The following is a 23,704-nucleotide window of genomic DNA, read 5'->3' as shown; positions in this document are numbered from 1 at the left end:
CCTTTGTTATTCAATCAACATTAGCATAACAAGAAGCCAACCAATCCATACCCATTATATCAGACTTATCACGGGTCATTACGGGCACCTCTATATATATACGTAACAATATTAGGACTTAACTCGCAGAACTCATTCAAAAAATGGAGGTTTATATGGATACATAAGGGCCGACAAGGACGTAGACATGTCATACCCAAAACTATATACAGGATACTATATGCGAAACCCTTTAAAAAACATAACCATAATATATACAAGTCTGGACGGGGCTCCCTACGTCCTCATAAAACAACCTAACACATTCAGAACCCTGACTTGATGATACTCCAAGAAGAGGTGGAACTTACCAACCAAAAGCTGACATCTGGAGGAAGTCTACAATATAGGGTCCTTGCCTCGTTCTATTTGAGAACCTCGATCAGACACACTTCGAAGCAAAACCTTCATATCCTTATCAGTTACCTTCCTCCTCTTGGCCCGACTACTATCCTCTTCCTTTGTGTATCCCATAACATACATAGACGAACCTTGATTGACGGACTCCCAAGACTATGGACTATCTGGAACCTCAGAAGAGCTGGTGTCCACAAATACCCTGACATAGTTTTGAGCCTGAGGGAACCCAGCCATGCCAATCCATGCACTACTCCCCTCATACCCTGTGATAATGAAACTAAGGTCCTTGGCGAGGTCAGAACTCCTCTCACCCCAACTGCTGCTGGAGTCGTCGAAATAGCTCAAGTGGATGACTCATATGGATCCTCGGATGGATCCTCCTCAATAGAACACATGATTTTCGATGGGTCTGATTCCAAAGTGTAACTTATATCTCTTTCTAACACTTTCATAGCCTTCTGACCCGTGCTAGCAGCTTGCGCCTGCCGTCTACTAGCAACATGAATTACTAAAAATATAAATAAGGTAAATATTAGGAGTGGATACCTATGACTTAGTTCTATCGCACAATCTGGATTAGAAAGAAAAGTAACCATTCTAAATATCTAGTAGCCTCATATCTATAAGTGTGGTGCATAATACACCCATAAATAAGACTCAACTAGACACGGTCTGTAGACAATCCTAGGATAGAACTGGTCTGATACTACTTTTGTCACGACCCAAACTGAAGGGTCGCGATGGGTGCCCCAGTCCTACCTGTCAAACACCCCTAAGCATGCGTCTAAGTTATAAACCTGATTAACATCTGCTGAATTACGAGAATAAGATACATGAAGGAAACCTACCCAAAAGGCATATGTACATAAATGTGCAGAATACTTGAGGCGAGCTGACAAGGCTGCAATAGACAACTACATATCCAAAACTGGAAGCTGGCAAGGCCACATACTATTCAACTATACATACTGTCTACAAACCTCTAATAGAAATACAACTATACAAAGACGGGACTGAGCCACGTTATACACACACACACACACACATATATATATATATATATATATATATATATATACACACACACACACAATCATATCATACCAAAATCAAAAGTAGCTCGTGATCAAGTGGAGCACGCCAACTCTCGCTGACCAAGAATCCTAAGAAGGGGGACTGTCAGCTTGCCTACCTGCATCTGCAGACATGAAATGTATGCCCCGGAAAATAGGGCGTCAGTACAAATAATGTACCGAGTATGTAAGGTATGAAAATCAGTACATAAAAGACATAGATGAAACATGGAATAAAGGAATCCATCTGTAACTCTGAATAACTTTTTAAATTTTGAAACATTTATAATTTCATGCACATGCATATAAATGTCGTATCATGCATAGGTATAGGTGTACATAATATCATCAAGCCTCTAAGGGAATCTCATCATATCTCCTCGGCCATTGTAGGCAACATCATCAACATATACCAACTGATCAGGTGGTGGCACATATATAACGCCATAACCTTTTTCCCATATATATATATATATCATCTGGTCATGGGTCAATGTACATGTATGAATGAATTAAATGCATGAAAATATGTAATAATCTCAATATTCCATTCGAATAAACTTTATAACCTGCGTATTATTCTGAGACCCATGAAAAGACGGTATAATAATATGTCACATGGGGAATCAAGAACACAAAGACCCCTAGTATTTCTATGAATAGATTTGTTTATAAAAACTGTGTATTTGCTCGTTTCTTCTGTATAATTTGGATCATGACAAAAAGAAAGAAGGGATAGCCTTAATATACCTAGAGTAGAAAAAATCTGTATGATATTCTTGGGAAAAAATTTCACCATACTCTTTTAGAACTGCAAAAAAATTTCGTTGAACTGTTGAAGACTTACGTTGCTATAGGCCTTAACCACGTTACATAATGTATGAAATCCGATTCGGAGTGTTCTTTTGAGAATGGAAAGTTGAAGTGTTATAGAATGGCTCACGTTCAAGAATGAAATCATAAAGTTATGTAACCTTGGAATGAAATATTAAAGTTATCAAGAAATGAAATCTTTGGAATTGGAAAGGATATGTAACCTTGGAATGAAATATTAAAGTTCTCAAGAAATGAAATCTTTGGAATTGGAAAGGATATGTAACCTTATGACACCTAATCAAGGAATGACCCTTAGTCACTTCTTTATGATGTAGCTAATTCCCACATTTTTTGGGGGTGAAAATTATTAATCTTTATTTGGTTATTAATTTATTAGGTAATGTCTCGTTACCCGGTAATTAATCAATTACCCACATAATTAAAAATTATCTCAAATTACTTAAAATTCTATTTATTTTTAATATACTTTTTACATCATACTACCGTGGTCATATAGTACCTTGCATGGTACTAGTCCATAATTATCGGGTATTATCGCTCGACCCGTATTTTATCCCAAATCGGCCATATTCAACAAAACCCGTTTTCTTTAATTCGTGTATCATTTATTCTTCATGACAATTACTTATCGCTTGTTATAAATAGTATAAATATGTTAACCTAGAAATAATCTTATCCCCGAGTCAACGTCGATTAACTGAAGACAAAACTTTAAAGTACGAAAATGCGAAATGTAACAAAAACGACCAGCTGGGTCACTACATAAAATCTTCATATTGCTCATAAAAAATAACAATTTTCTTTGAGAAAGTAACCCTACCAAACAATGTCCTCTACTTAGAAAAGACACTTTTCCCTAGTATATTCTTTACATTCCTACAGTGAATACATTGTCACGACCCAAACCAATGGGCCAGGACGGGCACCCAGTATCTTACTCAATTACCAACATAATGAATTTTTCATATCATTCTATCATAGATAAATGAACCAGAGTAAAGCATGAGGGAATACAAACTTATACATATGAAGTACGGGCCTATAAGACCAAAATAATCACTCGTGTACTGAACATAGGCCGACAAGGCCATACAATCTCTTACGTACATGACATTTGTCTACAAACCTCTAAGAATACATAATTTTCATAAAGGTTGGGACAGATTCCCGCCATACCAAACAATACACATCTAAATCATACTAACCAAACAAGCTACTCCGAAGCAAATGGAGCGCATCAACATCTTCCGCTGAGTTGATAGCCTACTTGGAGGGCTCTCGACCTGCCTATCGGGACCTATGGGCATGAAACGCAGTGTCCCCAGGCAAAAGGGACATCAGTACGAATAATGTACCGAGTATGTAAGGCACATAAATAAGTACATAACAGACATTGAAGAAATAGAGAGTAAATGACTTAACCTGTAAGTCTGGATAACTCTGTAAATCATGAAATACTTATAGTTTCATGCACATGCGTTCATAACATCATCAAGCCTCTGAGGGCATACCATCATATGATCTCGGCCACTGTGGGCAAATCATCAACGCATACCAGTTGATCAGGTGGTGGTACGTATATAACGCCATATCTTTTTCCCATATCTCATATACATATATATAAATATATACATGTATATAATGTCATCTGGTCATGGGTCAATGTACATGTATAAATGAATGCGATGCATGAGAAGTACATCAATAAAATCTCTCGTAACGTCATAAGACCATTATACCTCTGATTAATATCATGAAACAACTTTATCAACTTAAATATTTTCTGAGACCCATGAATAGGCAATAGAATAATAATACATATGGGAATTCAAGAACATAGGCACCTCTAATACTTCTATAAATAGAGTCATTTTTTGAAGTTGTGCATTTATTCGTTTCGTTTGTATCATATTGATCATGCCAAAAGGAATGAAGGGATAGCATTAACATACCTTTATGATCTCTTCCTTATTACTCAACCAAGCTGAACACAACTTCTTGCATTTACAACAACTGAAACGATATTGTCGTTAACATATAATGTCGTACCATCATATTTAGTTAGTCGCATGACTTAAGAAAAATCAGGCAGCAACTCCCCTATTTTTAATACATCCCAAAGACCATTGTGATGACTCAAAAGGACATCACTTATTTTAAAATGAAACTCTGTGTTCTGAGGCCTTGAAAACCTCATCTAGCGTCACCTCGATTTGTGTGCGCAGTCCGGGTCCGTAGCCAGAAAACTTAAATATGATAATCTGTGAAAAATGATAAGTTTTGATTATAAAATGAGTTAATTTAACTTCGGTCAATATTTTGGGTAAATGAACCTGGACCCGTGATTTGACGGTCCCAGAGGGTCCATAGGAAAATATGGAACTTGGGCGTATGCCCGGAATCGAATTTTGAAGTCCCAAGCCCGAGAAAAGAATTTTCAAAGAAAATTATTTTTTGAAATTGTTTAATGAAAATTTGAAATTAAATTTGATTAGAATATGATAGTATCGGGCCCGTATTTTGGTTTCTGTACCCGGTACTGGTCTTATATATGGTTTAAGTCATTTCTGTAAAGTTTGGTTGAAAACGGACGTTGTTTGACGTGATTCAGACCTAAATTGCTAAATTTGATACTTGATGAAGTTTGAGAAAAAGTTCTTGATTTTAAGGTTTGATTCATTGTTATTGAGGTTATTTTGGCGATTTGATCACACGAATAAGTTCGTATGATGTTGTTGAGTTAGTATGTGTGCTTGGTTTGACGTTTCGAGGGCTCGGGTGAGTTTCGGGTAGGCTTCGGGATATTTTAGGCTTAAAACCAGCAAAACAATTGCAGGTCTCTGAACCCCACCAGTGCGGTCCGCGGTCGATCTTGTGCGGTGCACAGTGAAGAATGTGCATCCGCGATCGGCTTTGTGCGGTTCGCACAGGGCGCTGCAGTGCGGTTAGTGGTCGGTTGCATGCGGAGCGCGGTGGAGAACTATGCAGCCGCAGTCCATTTCGTACGGTCCGCATAGGGTACTGGACCGCAACACTTCAGGAAGGCCTATGCAGCCGCGGTCCATTTTGCGCGGTCTGCACAGGGGGTCTGAGAGGGGCATAAATAGACGGGATTTTTAGTCATTTTCATTTTTCAAAATCCCAAAAACATAAGAGGCGATTTTTCAAACAACATTCCTTCTCCAAATCAATTGTAAGTCATTTTTAACTAGTTTTCTTTAATCATTAACATCTTTTAACATGATTTCAACTTCAAATCAATGATTTTAATGGGGGAAATTGAGCGTTTTGGGTAGAACCTATGTTTTTTTCAACAATTGGGGGGTTGGACCTCGATTTGAGGTCCGATTTCAAAAAAAATCATATATTTGGGTTTGTGGGGGAATGGGTAATCGGGTTTTGGTTCGAACCTCGGGTTTTAACCATGTGGGCCCGGGGGCAATTTTTGACTTTTGGGTAAAACTTTGGAAAATCCATTTTCATGCATTCAAATTTATTCATTTAGCATTTATTAATATAATTAAGTAACTTGTGGCTAGATACGAGCGAGTTGGTGGTGAAATCAAGAGGTAAAGCGATAGTTGAGGCTTGAATTGCGTTCGTGACATCGAGGTAAGTGTCTGGTCTAACCTTAGCTTGAGGGATTAGGAGTCGAGTCCTATTTTCTATTTGCTTCTTGTTGAGTACAACGTATAGGCATGGTGACGAGTATCTATACATTGGTGTCAAGCATGACCGTAAGTCTTTAATTGATACTTGTTGTATTGTTGAATGTTACTATGGTTGAAATAGTGAGTAAATCCTTGTTATTGAGCAAAGACTTAGTTTGTTTATGGTGGAATCTACTTATGATTGAGAAATGGTGGTATTTGAGATGAGTAGGAGTTGAGTTAAGATTGGTTATAGCTGATTCGCCTTCTCCGGGACATATATACTTGTACTACTGAGTTCCCTTGTCGGGATAGTGTAGTCTATTGTTGATCCCTTGCCATGATGGTTAATTATGATTATTGGTGACTGTATAGTTGGAATGGGTTGCGCGCCGCAATAGATATTATATCAGATCGGGTTGCACACCGCAATAGATATTATAATGGATCGGGTTGCACGCCGAAACAGATATTTTATTGGATAGGGTTGCACGACGCAACAGATATTATATTGGATCGGGTTGCACGCCGCAACAGATATTATATTGGATCTGGTTGCATGCCGCAACAGATACTATATTGGATTGGGTTGCATGTCGCAACAGCTATATATATATATATATGTGGATCAAGTTGCACACCGCAACAATGTTAAATTATAAGGAATCGGGTTGCGCGCCGCAATAATATTGTTATTGTATCGTTGTAGATATTGTTATTTTGGAGTCTGGTCCTAGCCTCGTCACTACCTCGCCAGGATTAGGCCAGGCACTTACCAGCACATGGGGTCGGTTGTGCTGATACTACACTCTGCACTCCGTGCAGATACCGGAGCGGCACTTGATCAGTAGCAGTAGCTCGGGAGCCAGCCTTCAGTCCACCGAGACACTGAGGTAGCCTTGCAGGCGTCCGCAGGCCTGACGTCTCCTCTATCTTATTATATATTCTGTTATCTCAAGTATTCGAGACAAACAATTTAATATTTCTTTCAAAAAGTTGTATTTAGTACTCTTAGTAGTTTGTGGATGTTGTGACACCAGGTTCTGGGTAGAGGCATGTATTGACTTTCGAAACATTCTGGTTTTATATTTATTTAAGACATCCGCTTAAATTTCTTATTCCGTTGTTATTTAACTATTTATTTCCTAGTTAATATAATTGGTAAAAAGTTTTAAAATAAAGGAGTTAATGATTTCTAAGTTCGTGGCTTGCCTAGCTTCTACGAGTAAGCGCCATCACGACTCCCGAGGGTGGGAAATCTGGGTCGTGACAAGTTGGTAACAGAGCTCTAGGTTACGTAGGTCTTACAATTCACTAACAAGCTCAGTATAGTCTGAGGGATCGGTCCAGAGACATCAGTATTTATCCCCCAGAGGCTACAGAGTTAGGAAAATCTCACATTTGTTCTTTCTCGTCGTGCAGTTTTGTTTCTCAATGCTAATTGAACTTCTACTCTGTTCTTTCGCAGATGGAGAGAACACACGCTTCCTCATCCACCATTCAGCAGCCCGAGCTTCCAGTATTAGCTTGCACGAGGGGCAGAGGACGAGGCCGAGGCCGTGCCAGAGACCGAGGTAGGGGTAGAGCTCAGCCCCGAGCAGCAGCCCCTAGTAGCGGAGCCTCATGTTGACATTAATGATGAGGTTCCGGCTCCAGTAGCTCCGGTAGGCCTAGCTTAGGTCCCAGAGGGGTTTATTGCTACCCCAGTCCTTCAGGATGCTCTCGTCCGATTAGTGGGACTCATGGAGAGTGTCACCAAAGCGAGCTTGCTTCCTGTAGCACCGGTCGTCTCTCGGGCTTGAGTAGGGGCTCAGACTCCTGCTACTTGCACTCCGTAGCAGGTAGCTCATCAGATTCAGAATCCAGTAGTTCAGCCAGTTGGAGCAGTTCAGTTGGGTGTGGTAGCTCAGACCAGTGATGGAGCAGCTATGTCTGCCGATGCTTTGTGAAGGCTGGATAGGTTCACCAAGCTCTTCACTTCCACTTTCAGCGGTGCATCTACTGAGGATCCCCAGGATTATCTAGACAGCTGCCACGAGGTTCTCAGGAACATGGGTAATGTTGAGACCAATGTGGTTGATTTTGCTATATTTCGCTTGTCTGGATCCGCCAAAACTTGGTGGTGGGATTATTGCTTAGCTAGACTAGCTGGATCGCCAACCTTGACTTGGGAGCAGTTCACACGGCTATTTCTGGAGAAGTTCCTCCCCATTACTCAGCAAGAGGCTTATCGGAGGCAGTTTGAGCGCCTCCAGTAGGGTTCCATGATGGTTACCCAATATGAGACCTGGTACATCGACTTAGCTCGCCATGCTCTTGTCATACTTCCTACCAAGATAGAGAGGGTGAGGAGGTTTATTGATGGTCATATTCAGCAGATTCGCCTTCAGATGGCTAGGGAGGCTAGGAGTTAGATCAATTTCAGGAGGCGACCGATGTGTCCCATAGAGTGGAGATGGTCCTGTCACAGGGAGGTGGTCTTGGGTCGAATAAGATGCCTCGTTATTCAGGTAGATTTAGTGGTGCCTCGTCTGAAGGTAGAGATTCATATGGTAGGGGCCATCCTCCTAGGCCCTTTCAATCAGCTCTTTAGGTATCTCACGACGGTTCAGGTAACCGTGGTCCATAGATGCAGTACTCCGATCAACAGTCCTACAGTGCACCACCAGCTCCTATCAGTGCACCGCCGCTCCAAAGTTTTTAGGGTGGTCATTCGGGTCGCCAGGGCTAGTCTCAGTTTCCTCAGCCACAACACTCAGGTGGATGTTTTGAGTGTGGTGAGTATGGTCATATTAGGAGGACTTGTAAGAGGTTGGTGGGTACTCAATCTTAGAAGCAGGGTCCTCATGTTATGGTTAAGGCACCAGGTGTTCCACAACCCGCCCAGCCAGCTAGAGGTGGGGGTAGAGGTGGAGGTAGAGGATTTAGAGGTAGAGCTCAGGCTGCTAGATGTGGAGGCCGTCCCAGAGATGAAGCCCAGGGTGGTGGGGCCCAGCCCCGATGTTATGCTCTTCCAGCCAGGTCCGACGTTGAGGCTTCAGATGCGGTTATCACAGGTATTATTCTGGTTTGTGATAGAGATGCTTCAGTGCTATTTGATCTTAGGTCCACCTACTCGTATGTGTCATCTTATTTTGCACCGTATCTGGTTATGCCTAGTGATTCATTGAGTGTTCCTACTTATGTGTCTACATTGGTGGGTGATTCTATTGTAGTTGATCGAGTTCATCGTTCTTGTATTGTGATGATTAGGGGTCTTGAGACTCATGTAGATTTGTTGCTTTTAGACATGGTGAATTTTGATGTTATATTGGGGATGGACTGGTTATCACCTTACCACGCCATCTTGGACTGTCATGCCAAGACTGTGACCTTAGCTTTACCGTGTATGCCTCGTTTAGAGTGGAGAGGGACTCCTGGTCATTCTACCCGTAGTGTTATCTCTTATGTCAAGGTTTGGCGCATGGTCGAGAAGGGGTGTTTGGCCTATTTGGCATATGTTTGTGATTCTAGTGCTGAGGTTCCCTCTATTGATTTTGTGCCCATTATTCGTGAGTTTCCTGAGGTATTCTCTTCAGACTTGCCGGGTATGCCACCCGACAGGGATATTGATATTTGCATTGATTTGGCTCCGGGCACTCAGCCCATTTCTGTCCCGCCGTATCGTATGGCCCCGCCTGACTTGAAAGAGTTGAAGGAACAGTTGCAAGACTTGCTTGAGAAGGGTTTCATTAGGCCTAGTGTTTCGCCTTGGGGTTAGCCGGTGTTGTTTGTTAAGAAGAAGGATGGGTCGATGAGAATGTGTATTGATTACATGTAGTTGAACAAGGTTACGATCAAGAATAAGTATCCATTGCCGAGGATTGATCATTTGTTTGATCAGCTTCAGGGTGCCAGGGTATTTTCGAAGATTGACTTGAGATCTGGCTACCATCAATTGAGGATTAGGGCGTGCAATGTCGCTAAGAAAACTTTCCGCACTCGGTACGGGCATTATGAGTTCTTGGTTATGTCATTCGGGTTGACAAATACCCCTGCAGCTTTTATGGATTTGATGAACCGGTTGTTTAGACCTTATTTGTATTTGTTCGCGATAGTCTTCATTGATGATATTTTGATATACTCCCGCAGCCGGGAGGAGCACGAGTAGCATCTCAGAGTGGTTCTTCAGACTTTGAGGGATAGTCGGATGTATGCTAAATTTTCGAAGTTTGAGTTCTAGTTGAGTTCAGTTGTATTCCTGGGTCATGTCATGTCAACAGAGGGTATTTAGGTTGATCTGAAGAAGATTGAGGCAGTCAAGAACTGGCCTAGACCAGCATCAGCTACAGAGATTCAGAGTTTCTTGGGATTGGCAAGCTACTATCGTCGGTTCGTGGAGGGGTTTTCATCTATAGTAGCCCCGATGACCAGATTGACCCAGAAGGGTGCCCATTTCAGATGGTCGGACGTGTGTGAGGTGAGCTTTCAGAAGCTCAAGACAATTCTAACTACGGCACCGGTGTTGGTTTTGCGCACAGGTTCAGGGCCTTATGCAGTTTATTGTGATGCTTCTCGTATTGGGCTCGGTGTAGTGTTGATGCAGGATGGCAAGGTCATTGCCTATGCTTCGCGGCAGTTGAAGATTTATGAGAAGAACTATCTAGTTCATGATTTAGAGTTGGCAGCCATAGTTCACGCATTGAAGATTTGGAGTCATTATCTGTATGGCGTGGCATGTGAGGTGTTCACAGATCACAAGAGTCTTCAGTATTTGTTCAAACAAAAGGAGTTGAATTTGAGGTAGAGGAGGTGGTTGGAGTTGTTAAAAGATTATGATATCACCATCTTATATCATCCGGGAAAGGCCAATGTGGTGGCCGATGCCTTGAGTAGGAAGTCAGCCAGTATGGGCAGTCTTGCTTATATTCCGGTCGGTGAGAGGCCACTTGCTTTGGATGTTCAGGCCTTGGCCAATCGATTCGTGAGGTTGGATATTTCTAAACCTAGTCGGGTATTAGCTTGCACGGTCGCTCGTTCTTCTTTATTGTAGCGTATCCGTGATCAGTAGTATGATGATCCTCATTTGTGTTTCCTTAGAGACACGGTGCAACGCGGAGGTGCCAAGCAGGTTACCCAAGATGATGATGGAGTTTTGAGATTGCAGGGTCGAGTGTGTGTGCCAAATATGGATGGGCTTCGGGAGTTTATTTTAGAGGGGCTCATAGCTCCCGGTACTCTATTCATTTGGGCACCGCAAAGATGTATCAGGATTTGCAGCAGCATTATTGGTGGCGGAGAATGAAGAAGGATATCATAGCATATGTGGCTCGTTGTTTGAATTGTCAGAAGGTCAAGTACGAGCATCAGAGGCCTGGTGGGTTATTTCAGAGGATTGAGCTTCCCGAGTTGAAGTGGGAGCGGATCACTATGGACTTCATTACTGGACTCCCGCAGACTCAGAAGAAGTTTGACGCAGTATGGGTCATTGTTGATAGGCTAACCAAGTCAGCGCATTTCATTCCTATGGCAGTCTCCTATTCATCCGAGAGGTTAGCTGAGATCTATATCCGTGAGATTGTTCATCGTCATGGTGTGCCTCTGTCTATCATTTCGGACCGAGGTACGCAGTTTACCTCATGTTTCTGGAGAGCAGTTCAGCAAGGGTTGGGTACGCAGGTTGAGTTGAGCACAACATTTCATCCTTAGACGGACAGGCAGTCCGAGCGGACTATTCAGTTTTTGGAGGATATACTCCGAGCTTGTGTCATTGACTTTGGAGGCTCGTGGGATCAGTTTTTGCCTTTTTCAAAGTTTGCCTACAACAACAGTTACTAGTCAAGTATCCAGATGGCTCCTTATGAGGTTTTATATGGTAGGCGGTGTCGATCTCCGGTTGGATGAATTCAGCCGGGAGAGGCTCGATTGTTGGGTACGAATCTGGTTCAGAAGGCTTTGGACAAGGTCAGTATTATTCAGGATAGGCTTCGTACAGCTCAGTCTAGGCAAAAGAGTTATGCAGACCGCAAGGTTCGAGATGTGGCTTTTATGGTCAGTGAGCGGGTATTGCTCCGGCTATCGCCTATGAAGAGCGTGATGAGATTTGGAAGAAGGGCAAGCTTAACCCTAGATTTATTGGCCCGTTTCAGAATCTGGATCGAGTGGGAGAGGTGGCTTATAGACTTGCATTGCCGTCGAGTTTATCAGTCGTGCATCCAGTGTTTTATGTGTTAATGCTTCGGAAATATCACGGTGATCCATCCCACGTGTTAGATTTTAGCACCGTCCAGTTGGACAAGGACTTGTCTTATGAGGAGGAGCCGGTAGCTATTCCAGACCGGCGGGTTCGTCAATTGAGGTCGAAGAGTTTTCCTTTTGTTCGTGTTCAGTAGAGAGGTCAGCCTCCTGAGGCATCGACCTGGGAGTCCAAGTCCGATATGCGGAGCTGTTACACCATCTTTTCCCCGACTCAGGTACTTCCTTCTTCTGTCCGTTCGAGAGCCCCCAAAGAATGAATAGAATTGGGTTTTGGAACACCAGGGGACTGAATAATCCTGACAAACAGAAGGAAAATGCATATGTTTATGCACAATTCTCAGGTTGGGATGTTTGGTCTCTTGGAGACAAAGGTTAAGAGAGCTAAAGCTCAAAGAGCTACTCTTAACCTGTGTAGTGGTTGGTCCTACAGTACTAACTTGAGTAAACATAAAGGGGGGAGAATATGGGTGTTATGGAAGCCAATGATATTTGATGTCAACATAATAAGTGTCACAGAATAGCTAATTCACTGTGAAATACAACATAGGGGTAATAGAATGGTCTTTGCAGTAACTATAGTGTATGGTTTTAATGATGCAGCATTAAGGAAGAGCTTGTGGGAAGAAATCAAGAAGATTAATGAACAAATGAGGGGACCATGGGCAGTAATGGGTGATTTCAATTGTGTATTGAATAGAGAAGATATGGGAAGTCAAGTGAGAATGTCAGATATAAGGGATTTTAAGAATTGTGTAGAGGAATGTGAACTACAAGAGATGAAATCTTCAGGGGCATTTTATACATGGAACAATAAACAAAGAGGTGAAGATAGAGTATACAGCAGGATAGATAGAGTGCTGATAAACACAAAATGGATAATTAATCTGCCTGATTCAGAGGTACATTATAGGAATGAAGGTACTTATGATCACTGTCCAGCAATAATCAGGTGGGCAGAGAACCAAAAAAGGAAACCAATATTTAGATATTTCAATATGTGGAGCTTGAAACCAAAGTTTAAAGAAATAGTTGCACAAGGGTGGGAGTCAGACCTCAAATGCAGCATGCATGGGAGTTCCACAGACAGAGGATGAGAAAAAGTGAAGAGTATCAATTCCATACAAGGAATTGTGCCGCTGGACATCAATTTGATATCAAACCCAACAACACCACAAGAAAATGAAGATTCAGAGGAGAGTAGGAAATCATGGGTAGATCGAGCAGAAGAGGAAGAGGAGATGAACAATAATGCAGGTTCGACTAAAACAACTATTTCAATTAGTAAATCGTGGAGTAATGTTGTGGGTAAAATACCAGTAGAGGATGAAATTGACCTAACAATGGAGAAAAGTGAAACGAATGTGAAAATAACAATGGCGGACATTAAGGATGAGGTAGAATATTGGTCGACAGCAGTAGTATGCTATGTACTGGGTTCAAATCCTCCACAAATAATAATTGATGGTTATTTTAGAAGAATTTGGGGAGGATTAGGGATTGATAAGGTAGTTCAACTAAACAGGAGAGTTTTCATGGTTCGATTTCACAGTATAGAAAGCAGGAATAAGGTGGTAGAAGAAGGAGTGCAGATGTTTGACAGAAAACCAATGATCGTTAAGCCATCGAAGTCTGATATGGAAATTACTAAGGAACATATGGAAAACATTCCAATATGGGTGAGAATGGTGGGGCTGGATGTCAAATACTGGGGGCGAACATCACTTACAAAAATTACTGGGCTGATAGGAAAACCTTTGAGAACAGATGCTGCAACTACAAAGAGAGAAAGGCTAACATATGCAAGAGTATTAGTTGAAGTGAAATTGAATCAGGAATATCCAACAAGTATCAGGTTTGAAAATGAGGCAGGAAAGATAGTGGAACAGAAAATTCATTATGAATGGAAACCAGTTATGTGCGAGAAATGCAGAAATTATGGTCATGAATTGAATGAATGTCGAAAATTTATAAAGGAGGAACATGAGAAGAATGAGAAGAAGCAAGAGTTAGAAATGCAGGAAAAAATAGAACAACAAAATGTAGGAGAAGGAACACAGTAGGGGCAAACATAAATAGAGAAAGAGGAACAACAAATACAGAAGCAGGAGGGAGGATTTGAACAAATGGAGAGGGGAAGATACTATAAACAAGGGTATAGAACTGGGAAATATGCAAGAAGAGGAATGATAATACCAGAAGAGCCATTGAAAATAAGAAATGCATTTACAACATTAGAGAAGCAACAAAACTCAGAGGAGGAAAGTACCAGTCAGACAGTAATGAAGTTAAAGGTAAAAGGAAGTGGTGATGAAAGAAAAAACGGAGTAATAGAGGAGAAGGGTGGGGGAGATCCCCAAAAGTATGAATAGAATTGGGTTTTGGAACACCAGGGGACTGAATAATCCTGACAAACAGAAGGAAATACATATGTGTATGCACAATTCTCAGGTTGGGATGTTTGGTCTCTTGGAGACAAAGGTTAAGAGAGCTAAAGTTCAAAGAGCTGCTCTTAACCTGTGTAGTGGTTGGTCTTGTGGTGTTGTGGTGCATGTCTAAAACCCAACAACACCACAAGAAAATGAAGATTCAGAGGAGAGTAGGAAATCATGGGTAGATCGAGCAGAAGAGGAAGAGAAGATGAACAATAATGCAGGTTCGACTAAAACAACTATTTCAATTAGTAAATCGTGGAGTAATGTTGTGGGTAAAATACAGTAGAGGATGAAATTGACCTAACAATGGAGAAAAGTGAAACGAATGTGAAAATAACAATGGCGGACATTAAGGATGAGGTAGAATATTGGTCGACAGCAGTAGTATGCTATGTACTGGGTTCAAATCCTCCACAAATAATAATTGATGGTTATTTTAGAAGAATTTGGGGAGGATTAGGGATTGATAAGTTAGTTCAACTAAACAGGAGAGTTTTCATGGTTCGATTTCACAGTATAGAAAGCAGGAATAAGGTGGTAGAAGAAGGAGTGCAGATGTTTGACAGAAAACCAATGATCGTTAAGCCATCGAAGTCTGATATGGAAATTACTAAGGAACAGATGGAAAACATTCCAATATGGGTGAGAATGGTGGGGCTGGATGTCAAATACTGGGGGCGAACATCACTTACAAAAATTACTGGGCTGATAGGAAAACCTTTGAGAACAGATGCTGCAACTACAAAGAGAGAAAGGCTAACATATGCAAGAGTATTAGTTGAAGTGAAATTGAATCAGGAATATCCAACAAGTATCAGGTTTGAAAATGAGGCAGGAAAGATAGTGGAACAGAAAATTCATTATGAATGGAAACCAGTTATGTGCGAGAAATGCAGAAATTATGGTCATGAATTGAATGAATGTCGAAAATTTATAAAGGAGGAACATGAGAAGAATGAGAAGAAGCAAGAGTTAGAAATGCAGGAAAAAATAGAACAACAAAATGTAGGAGAAGGAACACAGCAGGGGAAAACATAAATAGAGAAAGAGGAACAACAAATACAGAAGCAGCAGGGAGGATTTGAACAAATGGAGAGGGGAAGATACTATAAACAAGGGTATAGAACTGGGAAATATGCAAGAAGAGGAATGATAATACCAGAAGAGCCATTGAAAATAAGAAATGCATTTACAACATTAGAGAAGCAACAAAACTCAGAGGAGGAAAGTACCAGTCAGACAGTAATGAAGTTAAAGGTAAAAGGAAGTGGTGATGAAAGAAAAAACGGAGTAATAGAGGAGAAGGGTGGGGGAGATCCCCAAAAGTATGAATAGAATTGGGTTTTGGAACACCAGGAGACTGAATAATCCTGACAAACAGAAGGAAATACATATGTGTATGCACAATTCTCAGGTTGGGATGTTTGGTCTCTTGGAGACAAAGGTTAAGAGAGCTAAAGTTCAAAGAGCTGCTCTTAACCTGTGTAGTGGTTGGTCCTACAGTACTAACTTGAGTAAACATAAAGGGGGGAGAATATGGGTGTTATGGAAGCCAATGATATTTGATGTCAACATAATGAGTGTCATAGAATAGCTAATTCACTGTGAAATACAACATAGGGGTAATAGAATGGTCTTTGCAGTAACTATAGTGTATGGTTTTAATGATGCAACATTAAGGAAGAGCTTGTGGGAAGAAATCAAGAAGATTAATGAACAAATGAGGGGACCATGGGCAGTAATGGGTGATTTCAATTGTGTATTGAATAGAGAAGATATGGGAAGTCAAGTGAGAATGTCAGAGATAAGGGATTTTAAGAATTGTGTAGAGGAATGTGAACTACAAGAGATGAAATCTTCAGGGGCATTTTATACATGGAACAATAAAAAGAGAGGTGAAGATAGAGTATACAGCAGGATAGATAGAGTGCTGATAAACACCGAATGGATAATTAATTTGCCTGATTCAGAGGTACATTATAGGAATGAAGGTACGTATGATCACAGTCCAGCAATAATCAGGTGGGCAGAGAACCAAAAAAGATAACCAGTATTTAGATATTTCAATATGTGGAGCTTGAAACCAAAGTTTAAAGAAATAGTTGCACAAGGGTGGGAGTCAGACCTCTAATGCAGCATGCATGGGAGTTCCACAGACAGGGGATGCGAAAAAGTGAAGAGTATCAATTCCATACAAAGAATTGTGCCGCTGGACATCAATTTGATATCAAACCCAACAACACCACAAGGAAATGTAGATTCAGAGGAGAGTAGGAAATCATGGGCAGATCGAGCAGAAGAGGACGAGGAGATGAACAATAATACAGGTTCGACTAAAACAACTATTTCAATTATTAAATCGTTGAGTAATGTTGTGGGTAAAATACCAGTAGAGGAAGAAATTGACCTAACAATGGAGAAAAGTGAAACGAATGTGAAAATAACAAAGGCGGACATTAAGGATGAGGTAGAATATTGGTCGACAGCAGTAGTATGCTATGTACTAGGTTCAAATCCTCCACAAGTAGTAATTGATGGTTATTTTAGAAGAATTTGGGGAGGATTAGAGATTGATAAGGTAGCTCAACTAAACAGGAGTGTTTTCATGGTTCGATTTCACAGTATAGAAAGCAGGAATAATGTGGTAGAAGAATGAGTGCATATGTTTGACAGAAAACCAATGATCGTTAAGCCATCGAAGTCTGATATGGAAATTACTAAGGAACAAATGGATAACATTCCAATATGGGTGAGAATGGTGGGGCTGGATGTCAAATATTGGGGGCGAACATCACTTACAAAAATTACTGGGCTGATAGGAAAATCTTTGAGAACAGATGCTGCAACTACAAAGAGAGAAAGGCTAACATATGCAAGAGTATTAGTTGAAGTGAAATTGAATCATGAATATCCAACAAGTATCAGGTTTGAAAATGAGGCAGGAAAGATAGTGGAACAGAAAATTCATTATGAATGGAAACCAGTTATGTGCGAGAAATGCAGAAATTATGGTCATGAATTGAATGAATGTCCAAAATTTATAAATGAGGAACATGAGAAGAATGAGAAGAAGCAAGAGTTAGAAATGCAGGAAAAAATAGTACAACAAAATGCAGGAGAAGGAACACAGCAGGGGCAAACACAAATAGAGAAAGAGGAACAACAAATACAGAACCAGCAGGGAGGATATGAACAAATGGAGAGGGGAAGATACTATAAACAAGGGTATAGAACTGGGAAATATGCAAGAAGAGGAATGATAATACCAGAAGAGCCATTGAAAATAAGAAATGCATTTAAAACATTAGAGAAGCAACAAAACTCAGAGGAGGAAAGTACCAGTCAGACAGTAATGAAGTTAAATGTAAAAAGGAAGTGGTGATGAAAGAAAAAACGGAGTAATAGGGGAGAAGGGTGGGGGAGATCCCCAAAAGAATGATTAGAATTGGGTTTTGGAACACGAGGAGACTGAATAATCCTAACAAACAGAAGGTAATGCATATGTTTATGCACAATTCTCAGGTTGGGATGTTTGGTCTCTTGGAGACAAAGGTTAAGAGAGCTAAAGCTCAAAGAGCTGCTCTTAACCTGTGTAGTGGTTGGTCTTGAGTAAACATAAAGGGGGAGAATATGGGTGTTATGGAAGCCAATGATATTTGATGTCAACATAATAAGTGTCACAGAACAGCTAATTCAATGTGAAATACAACATAGAGGTAATAGAATGGTCTTTGCAGTAACTATAGTGTATGGTTTTAATGATGCAGCATTAAGGAAGAGCTTGTGGGAAGAAATCAAAAAGATTAATGAACAAATGAGGGGACCATGGGCAGTAATGGGTTATTTCAATTGTGTATTAAATAGAGAAGATATGGGAAGTCAAGTGAGAATGTCAGAGATAAGGGATTTTAAGAATTGTGTAGAGGAATGTGAACTACAAGAGATGAAATCTTCAGGGGCATTTTATACATGGAACAATAAACAAAGAAGTGAAGATAGAGTATACAGTAGGATAGATAGAGTGCTGATAAACACAGAATGGATAATTATTCTACCTAATTCAGAGGTACATTATAGGAATGAAGGTACTTATGATCACAGTCCAGCAATAATCAGGTGGGCAGAGAACCAAAAAAGATAACCAGTATTTAGATATTTCAATATGTGGAGCTTGAAACCAAAGTTTAAAGAAATAGTTGCACAAGGGTGGGAGTCAGACCTCAAATGCAGCATGCATGGGAGTTCCACAGACAGAGGATGCGAAAAAGTGAAGAGTATCAATTACATACAAGGAATTGTGCCGCTGGACATCAATTTGATATCAAACCCAACAACACCACAAGGAAATGGAGATTCAGAGGAGAGTAGGAAATCATGGGCAGATCGAGCAGAAGAGGAAGAGGAGATGAACAATAATACAGGTTCGACTAAAACAACTAATTCAATTAGTAAATCGTGGAGTAATGTTGTGGGTAAAATACCAGTAGAGGAAGAAATTGACCTAACAATGGAGAAAAGTGAAACAAACGTGAAAATAACAATGGCGGACATTAAGGATGAGGTAGAATATTGGTCGACAGCAGTAGTATGCTATGTACTGGGTTCAAATCCTCCACAAGTAGTAATTGATGGTTATTTTAGAAGAATTTGGGGAGGATTAGGGACTGATAAGGTAGCTCAACTAAACAGGAGAGTTTTCGTGGTTCGATTTCACAGTATAGAATGCAGGAATAAGGTGGTAGAAGAAGGAGTGCAGATGTTTGACAGAAAACCAATGATCTTTAAGCCATGGAAGTCTGATATGGAAATTACTAAGGAACAGATGGAAAACATTCCAATATGGGTGAGAATGGTGGGGCTGGATGTCAAATACTGGGGGCGAACATCACTTACAAAAATTGCTGGGCTGATAGGAAAACATTTGAGAACAGATGCTGCAACTACAAAGAGAGAAAGGCTAACATATGCAAGAGTATTAGTTGAAGTGAAATTGAATCAGGAATATCCAACAAGTATTTGGTTTGAAAATGAGGCAGGAAAGATAGTGGAACAGAAAATTCATTATGAATGGAAACCAGTTATGTGCGAGAAATGCAGAAATTATGGTCATGAATTGAATGAATGTCGAAAATTTGTAAAGGAGGAACATGAGAAGAATGAGAAGAAGCAAGAGTTAGAAATGCAGGAAAAATAGAACAACAAAATGTAGGAGAAGGAACACAGCAGGGGCAAACACAAATAGAGAAAGAGGAACAACAAATACAGAACCAGCAGGGAGGATATGAACAAATGGAGAGGGGAAGATACTATAAACAAGGGTATAGAACTGGGAAATATGCAAGAAGAGGAATGATAATACCAGAAGAGCCATTGAAAATAAGAAATGCATTTAAAACATTAGAGAAGCAACAAAACTCAGAGGAGGAAAGTACCAGTCAGACAGTAATGAAGTTAAATGTAAAAGGAAGTGGTGATGAAAGAAAAAACGGAGTAATAGGGGAGAAGGGTGGGGGAGATCCCCCAAAGAATGAATAGAATTGGGTTTTGGAACACGAGGGGACTGAATAATCCTGACAAACAGAAGGTAATGCATATGTTTATGCACAACTCTCAGGTTGGGATGTTTGGTCTCTTGGAGACAAAGGTTAAGAGAGCTAAAGCTCAAAGAGCTGCTCTTAACCTGTGTAGTGGTTGGTCTTGAGTAAACATAAAGGGGGAGAATATGGGTGTTATGGAAGCCAATGATATTTGATGTCAACATAATAAGTGTCACAGAACAGCTAATTCACTGTGAAATACAACATAGAGGTAATAGAATGGTCTTTGCAGTAACTATAGTGTATGGTTTTAATGATGCAGCATTAAGGAAGAGCTTGTAGGAAGAAATCAAGAAGATTAATGAACAAATGAGGGGACCATGGGCAGTAATGGGTGATTTCAATTGTGTATTAAATAGAGAAGATATGGGAAGTCAAGTGAGAATGTCAGAGATAAGGGATTTTAAGAATTGTGTAGAGGAATGTGAACTACAAGAGATGAAATCTTCAGGGGCATTTTATACATGGAACAATAAACAAAGAGGTGAAGATAGAGTATACAATAGGATAGATAGAGTGCTGAAAAACACAGAATGGATAATTATTCTGCCTGATTCAGAGGTACATTATAGGAATGAAGGTACTTATGATCACAGTCCAGCAATAATCAGGTGGGTAGAGAACCAAAATAGATAACCAGTATTTAGATATTTCAATATGTGGAGCTTGAAACCAAAGTTTAAAGAAATAGTTGCACAAGGGTGGGAGTCAGACCTCAAATACAGCATGCATGGGAGTTCCACAGACAGAGGATGCGAAAAAGTGAAGAGTATCAATTCCATACAAGGAATTGTGCCACTGGACATCAATTTGATATCAAACCCAACAACACCACAAGGAAATGGAGATTCAGAGGAGAGTAGGAAATCATGGGCAGATCGGCAGAAGAGGAAGAGGAGATGAACAATAATACAGGTTCGACTAAAACAACTATTTCAATTAGTAAATCGTGGAGTAATGTTGTGGGTAAAATACCAGTAGATGATGAAATTGACCTAACAATGGAGAAAAGTGAAACAAACGTGAAAATAACAATGGCGGACATTAAGGATGAGGTAGAATATTGGTCGACAGCAGTAGTATGCTATGTACTGGGTTCAAATCCTCCACAAGTAGTAATTGATGGTTATTTTAGAAGAATTTGGGGAGGATTAGGGATTGATAAGGTAGCTCAACTAAACAGGAGAGTTTTCATGGTTCGATTTCACAGTATAGAAAGCAGGAATAAGGTGGTAGAAGAAGGAGTGCAGATGTTTGACAGAAAACCAATGATCGTTAAGCCATCGAAGTCTGATATGGAAATTACTAAGGAACAAATGGAAAACATTCCAATATGGGTGAGAATGGTGGGGCTGGATGTCAAATACTGGGGGCGAACATCACTTACAAAAATTGTTGGGCTGATAGGAAAACCTTTGAGAACAGATGCTGCAACTACAAAGAGAGAAAGGCTAACATATGCAAGAGTATTAGTTGAAGTGAAATTGAATCAGGAATATCCAACAAGTATCAGGTTTGAAAATGAGGCAGGAAAGATAGTAGAACAGAAAATTCATTATGAATGGAAACCAGTTATGTGCGAGAAATGCAGAAATTATGGTCATGAATTGAATGAATGTCCAAAATTTATAAAAGAGGAACATGAGAAGAATGAGAAGAAGCAAGAGTTAGAAATTCAGGAAAAATAGAACAACAAAATGTAGGAGAAGGAACACAGCAGGGGCAAACACAAATAGAGAAAGAGGAACAACAAATACAGAAGCAGCAGGGAGGATATGAACAAATGGAGAGGGGAAGATACTATAAACAAGGGTATAGAACTGGAAAATATATAAGAAGAGGAATGATAATACCAGAAGAGCCATTGAAAATAAGAAATGCATTTACAACATTAGAGAAGCAACAAAACTCAGAGGAGGAAAGCACCAGTCAGACAGTAATGAAGTTAAATGTAAAATGAAGTGGTGATGAAAGAAAAAACGGAGTAATAGGGGAGAAGGGTGGGGGAGATCCCCCAAAGAATGAATAAAATTGGGTTTTGGAACACCAGGGGACTGAATAATCCTGACAAATAGAAGGAAATGCATATGTTTATGCACAATTCTCAGGTTGGGATGTTTGGTCTCTTGGAGACAAAGGTTAAGAGAGATAAAGCTCAAAGAGTTGCTCTTAACCTGTGTAGTGGTTGGTCCTACAGTACTAACTTGAGTAAACATAAAGGGGGGAGAATATGGGTGTTATGGAAGCCAATGATATTTGATGTCAACATAATAAGTGTCACAGAACAGCTAATTCACTATGAAATACAACATAGGGGTAATAGAATGGTCTTTGCAGTAACTATAGTGTATGGTTTTAATGATGCAGCATTAAGAAAAAGCTTGTGGGAAGAAATCAAGAAGATTAATGAACAAATGAGGGGACCATGGGCAGTAATGGGTGATTTCAATTGTGTATTGAATAGAGAAGATATGGGAAGTCAAGTGAGAATGTCAGAGATAAGGGATTTTAAGAATTGTGTAGAGGAATGTGAACTACAAGAGATGAAATCTTCAGGGGCATTTTATACATGGAACAATAAACAAAGAGGTGAAGATAGAGTATACAGCAGGATAGATAGAGTGCTGATAAACACATAATGGATAATTAATCTGCCTGATTCAGAGGTACATTATAGGAATGAAGGTATTTATGATCACTGTCCAGCAATAATCAGGTGGGCAGAGAACCAAAATAGGAAACCAGTATTTAGATATTTCAATATGTGGAGCTTGAAACCAAAGTTTAAAGAAATAGTTGCACAAGGGTGGGAGTCAGACCTCAAATGCAGCATGCATGGGAGTTCCACAGACAGAGGATGCGAAAAAGTGAAGAGTATCAATTCCATACAAAGAATTGTGCCGCTGGACATCAATTTGATATCAAACCCAACAACACCACAAGGAAATGGAGATTCAGATGAGAGTAGGAAATCATGGGCAGATCGAGCAGAAGAGGAAGAGGAGATGAACAATAATACAGGTTCGACTAAAACAACTAATTCAATTAGTAAATCGTGGAGTAATGTTGTGGGTAAAATACCAGTAGAGGAAGAAATTGACCTAACAATGGAGAAAAGTGAAACAAATGTGAAAATAACAATGGCGGACATTAAGGATGAGGTAGAATATTGGTCGACAGCAGTAGTATGCTATGTACTGGGTTCAAATCCTCCACAAGTAGTAATTGATGGTTATTTTAGAAGAATTTGGGGAGGATTAGGGATTGATAAGGTAGCTCAACTAAACAGGAGCGTTTTCGTGGTTCGATTTCACAGTATAGAAAGCAGGAATAAGGTGGTAGAAGAAGGAGTGCAGATGTTTGACAGAAAATCAATGATCGTTAAGCCATGGAAGTCTGATATGGAAATTACTAAGGAACAGATGGAAAACATTCCAATATGGGTGAGAATGGTGGGGCTGGATATCAAATACTGGGGG

At 40.2% G+C, this 23,704-nt stretch overlaps 5 protein-coding genes across 5 annotated transcripts; all 5 read left to right on the top strand.

Annotated features, from left to right (window-relative positions):
* Window positions 1-12,753: 12,753 nt before the first annotated feature.
* On the top strand, window positions 12,754-13,290 carry LOC138873816 (uncharacterized). Its single transcript, XM_070152295.1, has one exon. It carries the CDS (start codon window positions 12,754-12,756, stop codon window positions 13,288-13,290), a length of 537 nt encoding a protein of 178 aa, XP_070008396.1.
* A 144-nt stretch (window positions 13,291-13,434) lies between these two features.
* Window positions 13,435-14,256, top strand: LOC138873815 (uncharacterized). The gene has a single exon (XM_070152294.1). The coding sequence runs from the start codon at window positions 13,435-13,437 to the stop codon at window positions 14,254-14,256; it is 822 nt and encodes a 273-aa protein (XP_070008395.1).
* A 678-nt stretch (window positions 14,257-14,934) lies between these two features.
* On the top strand, window positions 14,935-15,666 carry LOC138873814 (uncharacterized). The gene has a single exon (XM_070152293.1). It carries the CDS (start codon window positions 14,935-14,937, stop codon window positions 15,664-15,666), a length of 732 nt encoding a protein of 243 aa, XP_070008394.1.
* Window positions 15,667-17,290: 1,624 nt separating this feature from the next.
* On the top strand, window positions 17,291-18,769 carry LOC104214497 (uncharacterized). The gene is made up of 3 exons (XM_070152292.1): window positions 17,291-17,992; window positions 18,151-18,226; window positions 18,396-18,769. The coding sequence occupies exons 1-3, from the start codon at window positions 17,291-17,293 to the stop codon at window positions 18,767-18,769; spliced, it is 1,152 nt and encodes a 383-aa protein (XP_070008393.1).
* Window positions 18,770-21,094: 2,325 nt separating this feature from the next.
* LOC138873813 (uncharacterized) lies at window positions 21,095-21,913 on the top strand. The gene has a single exon (XM_070152291.1). The coding sequence runs from the start codon at window positions 21,095-21,097 to the stop codon at window positions 21,911-21,913; it is 819 nt and encodes a 272-aa protein (XP_070008392.1).
* The last annotated feature ends 1,791 nt before the right edge of the window (window positions 21,914-23,704 follow it).

Source organism: Nicotiana sylvestris, chromosome 7, assembly GCF_000393655.2.
Source record: "Nicotiana sylvestris chromosome 7, ASM39365v2, whole genome shotgun sequence".
Classification (NCBI taxonomy): Eukaryota; Viridiplantae; Streptophyta; class Magnoliopsida; order Solanales; family Solanaceae; genus Nicotiana; species Nicotiana sylvestris.
This window is presented reverse-complemented; position numbering and strand designations above follow the sequence as displayed.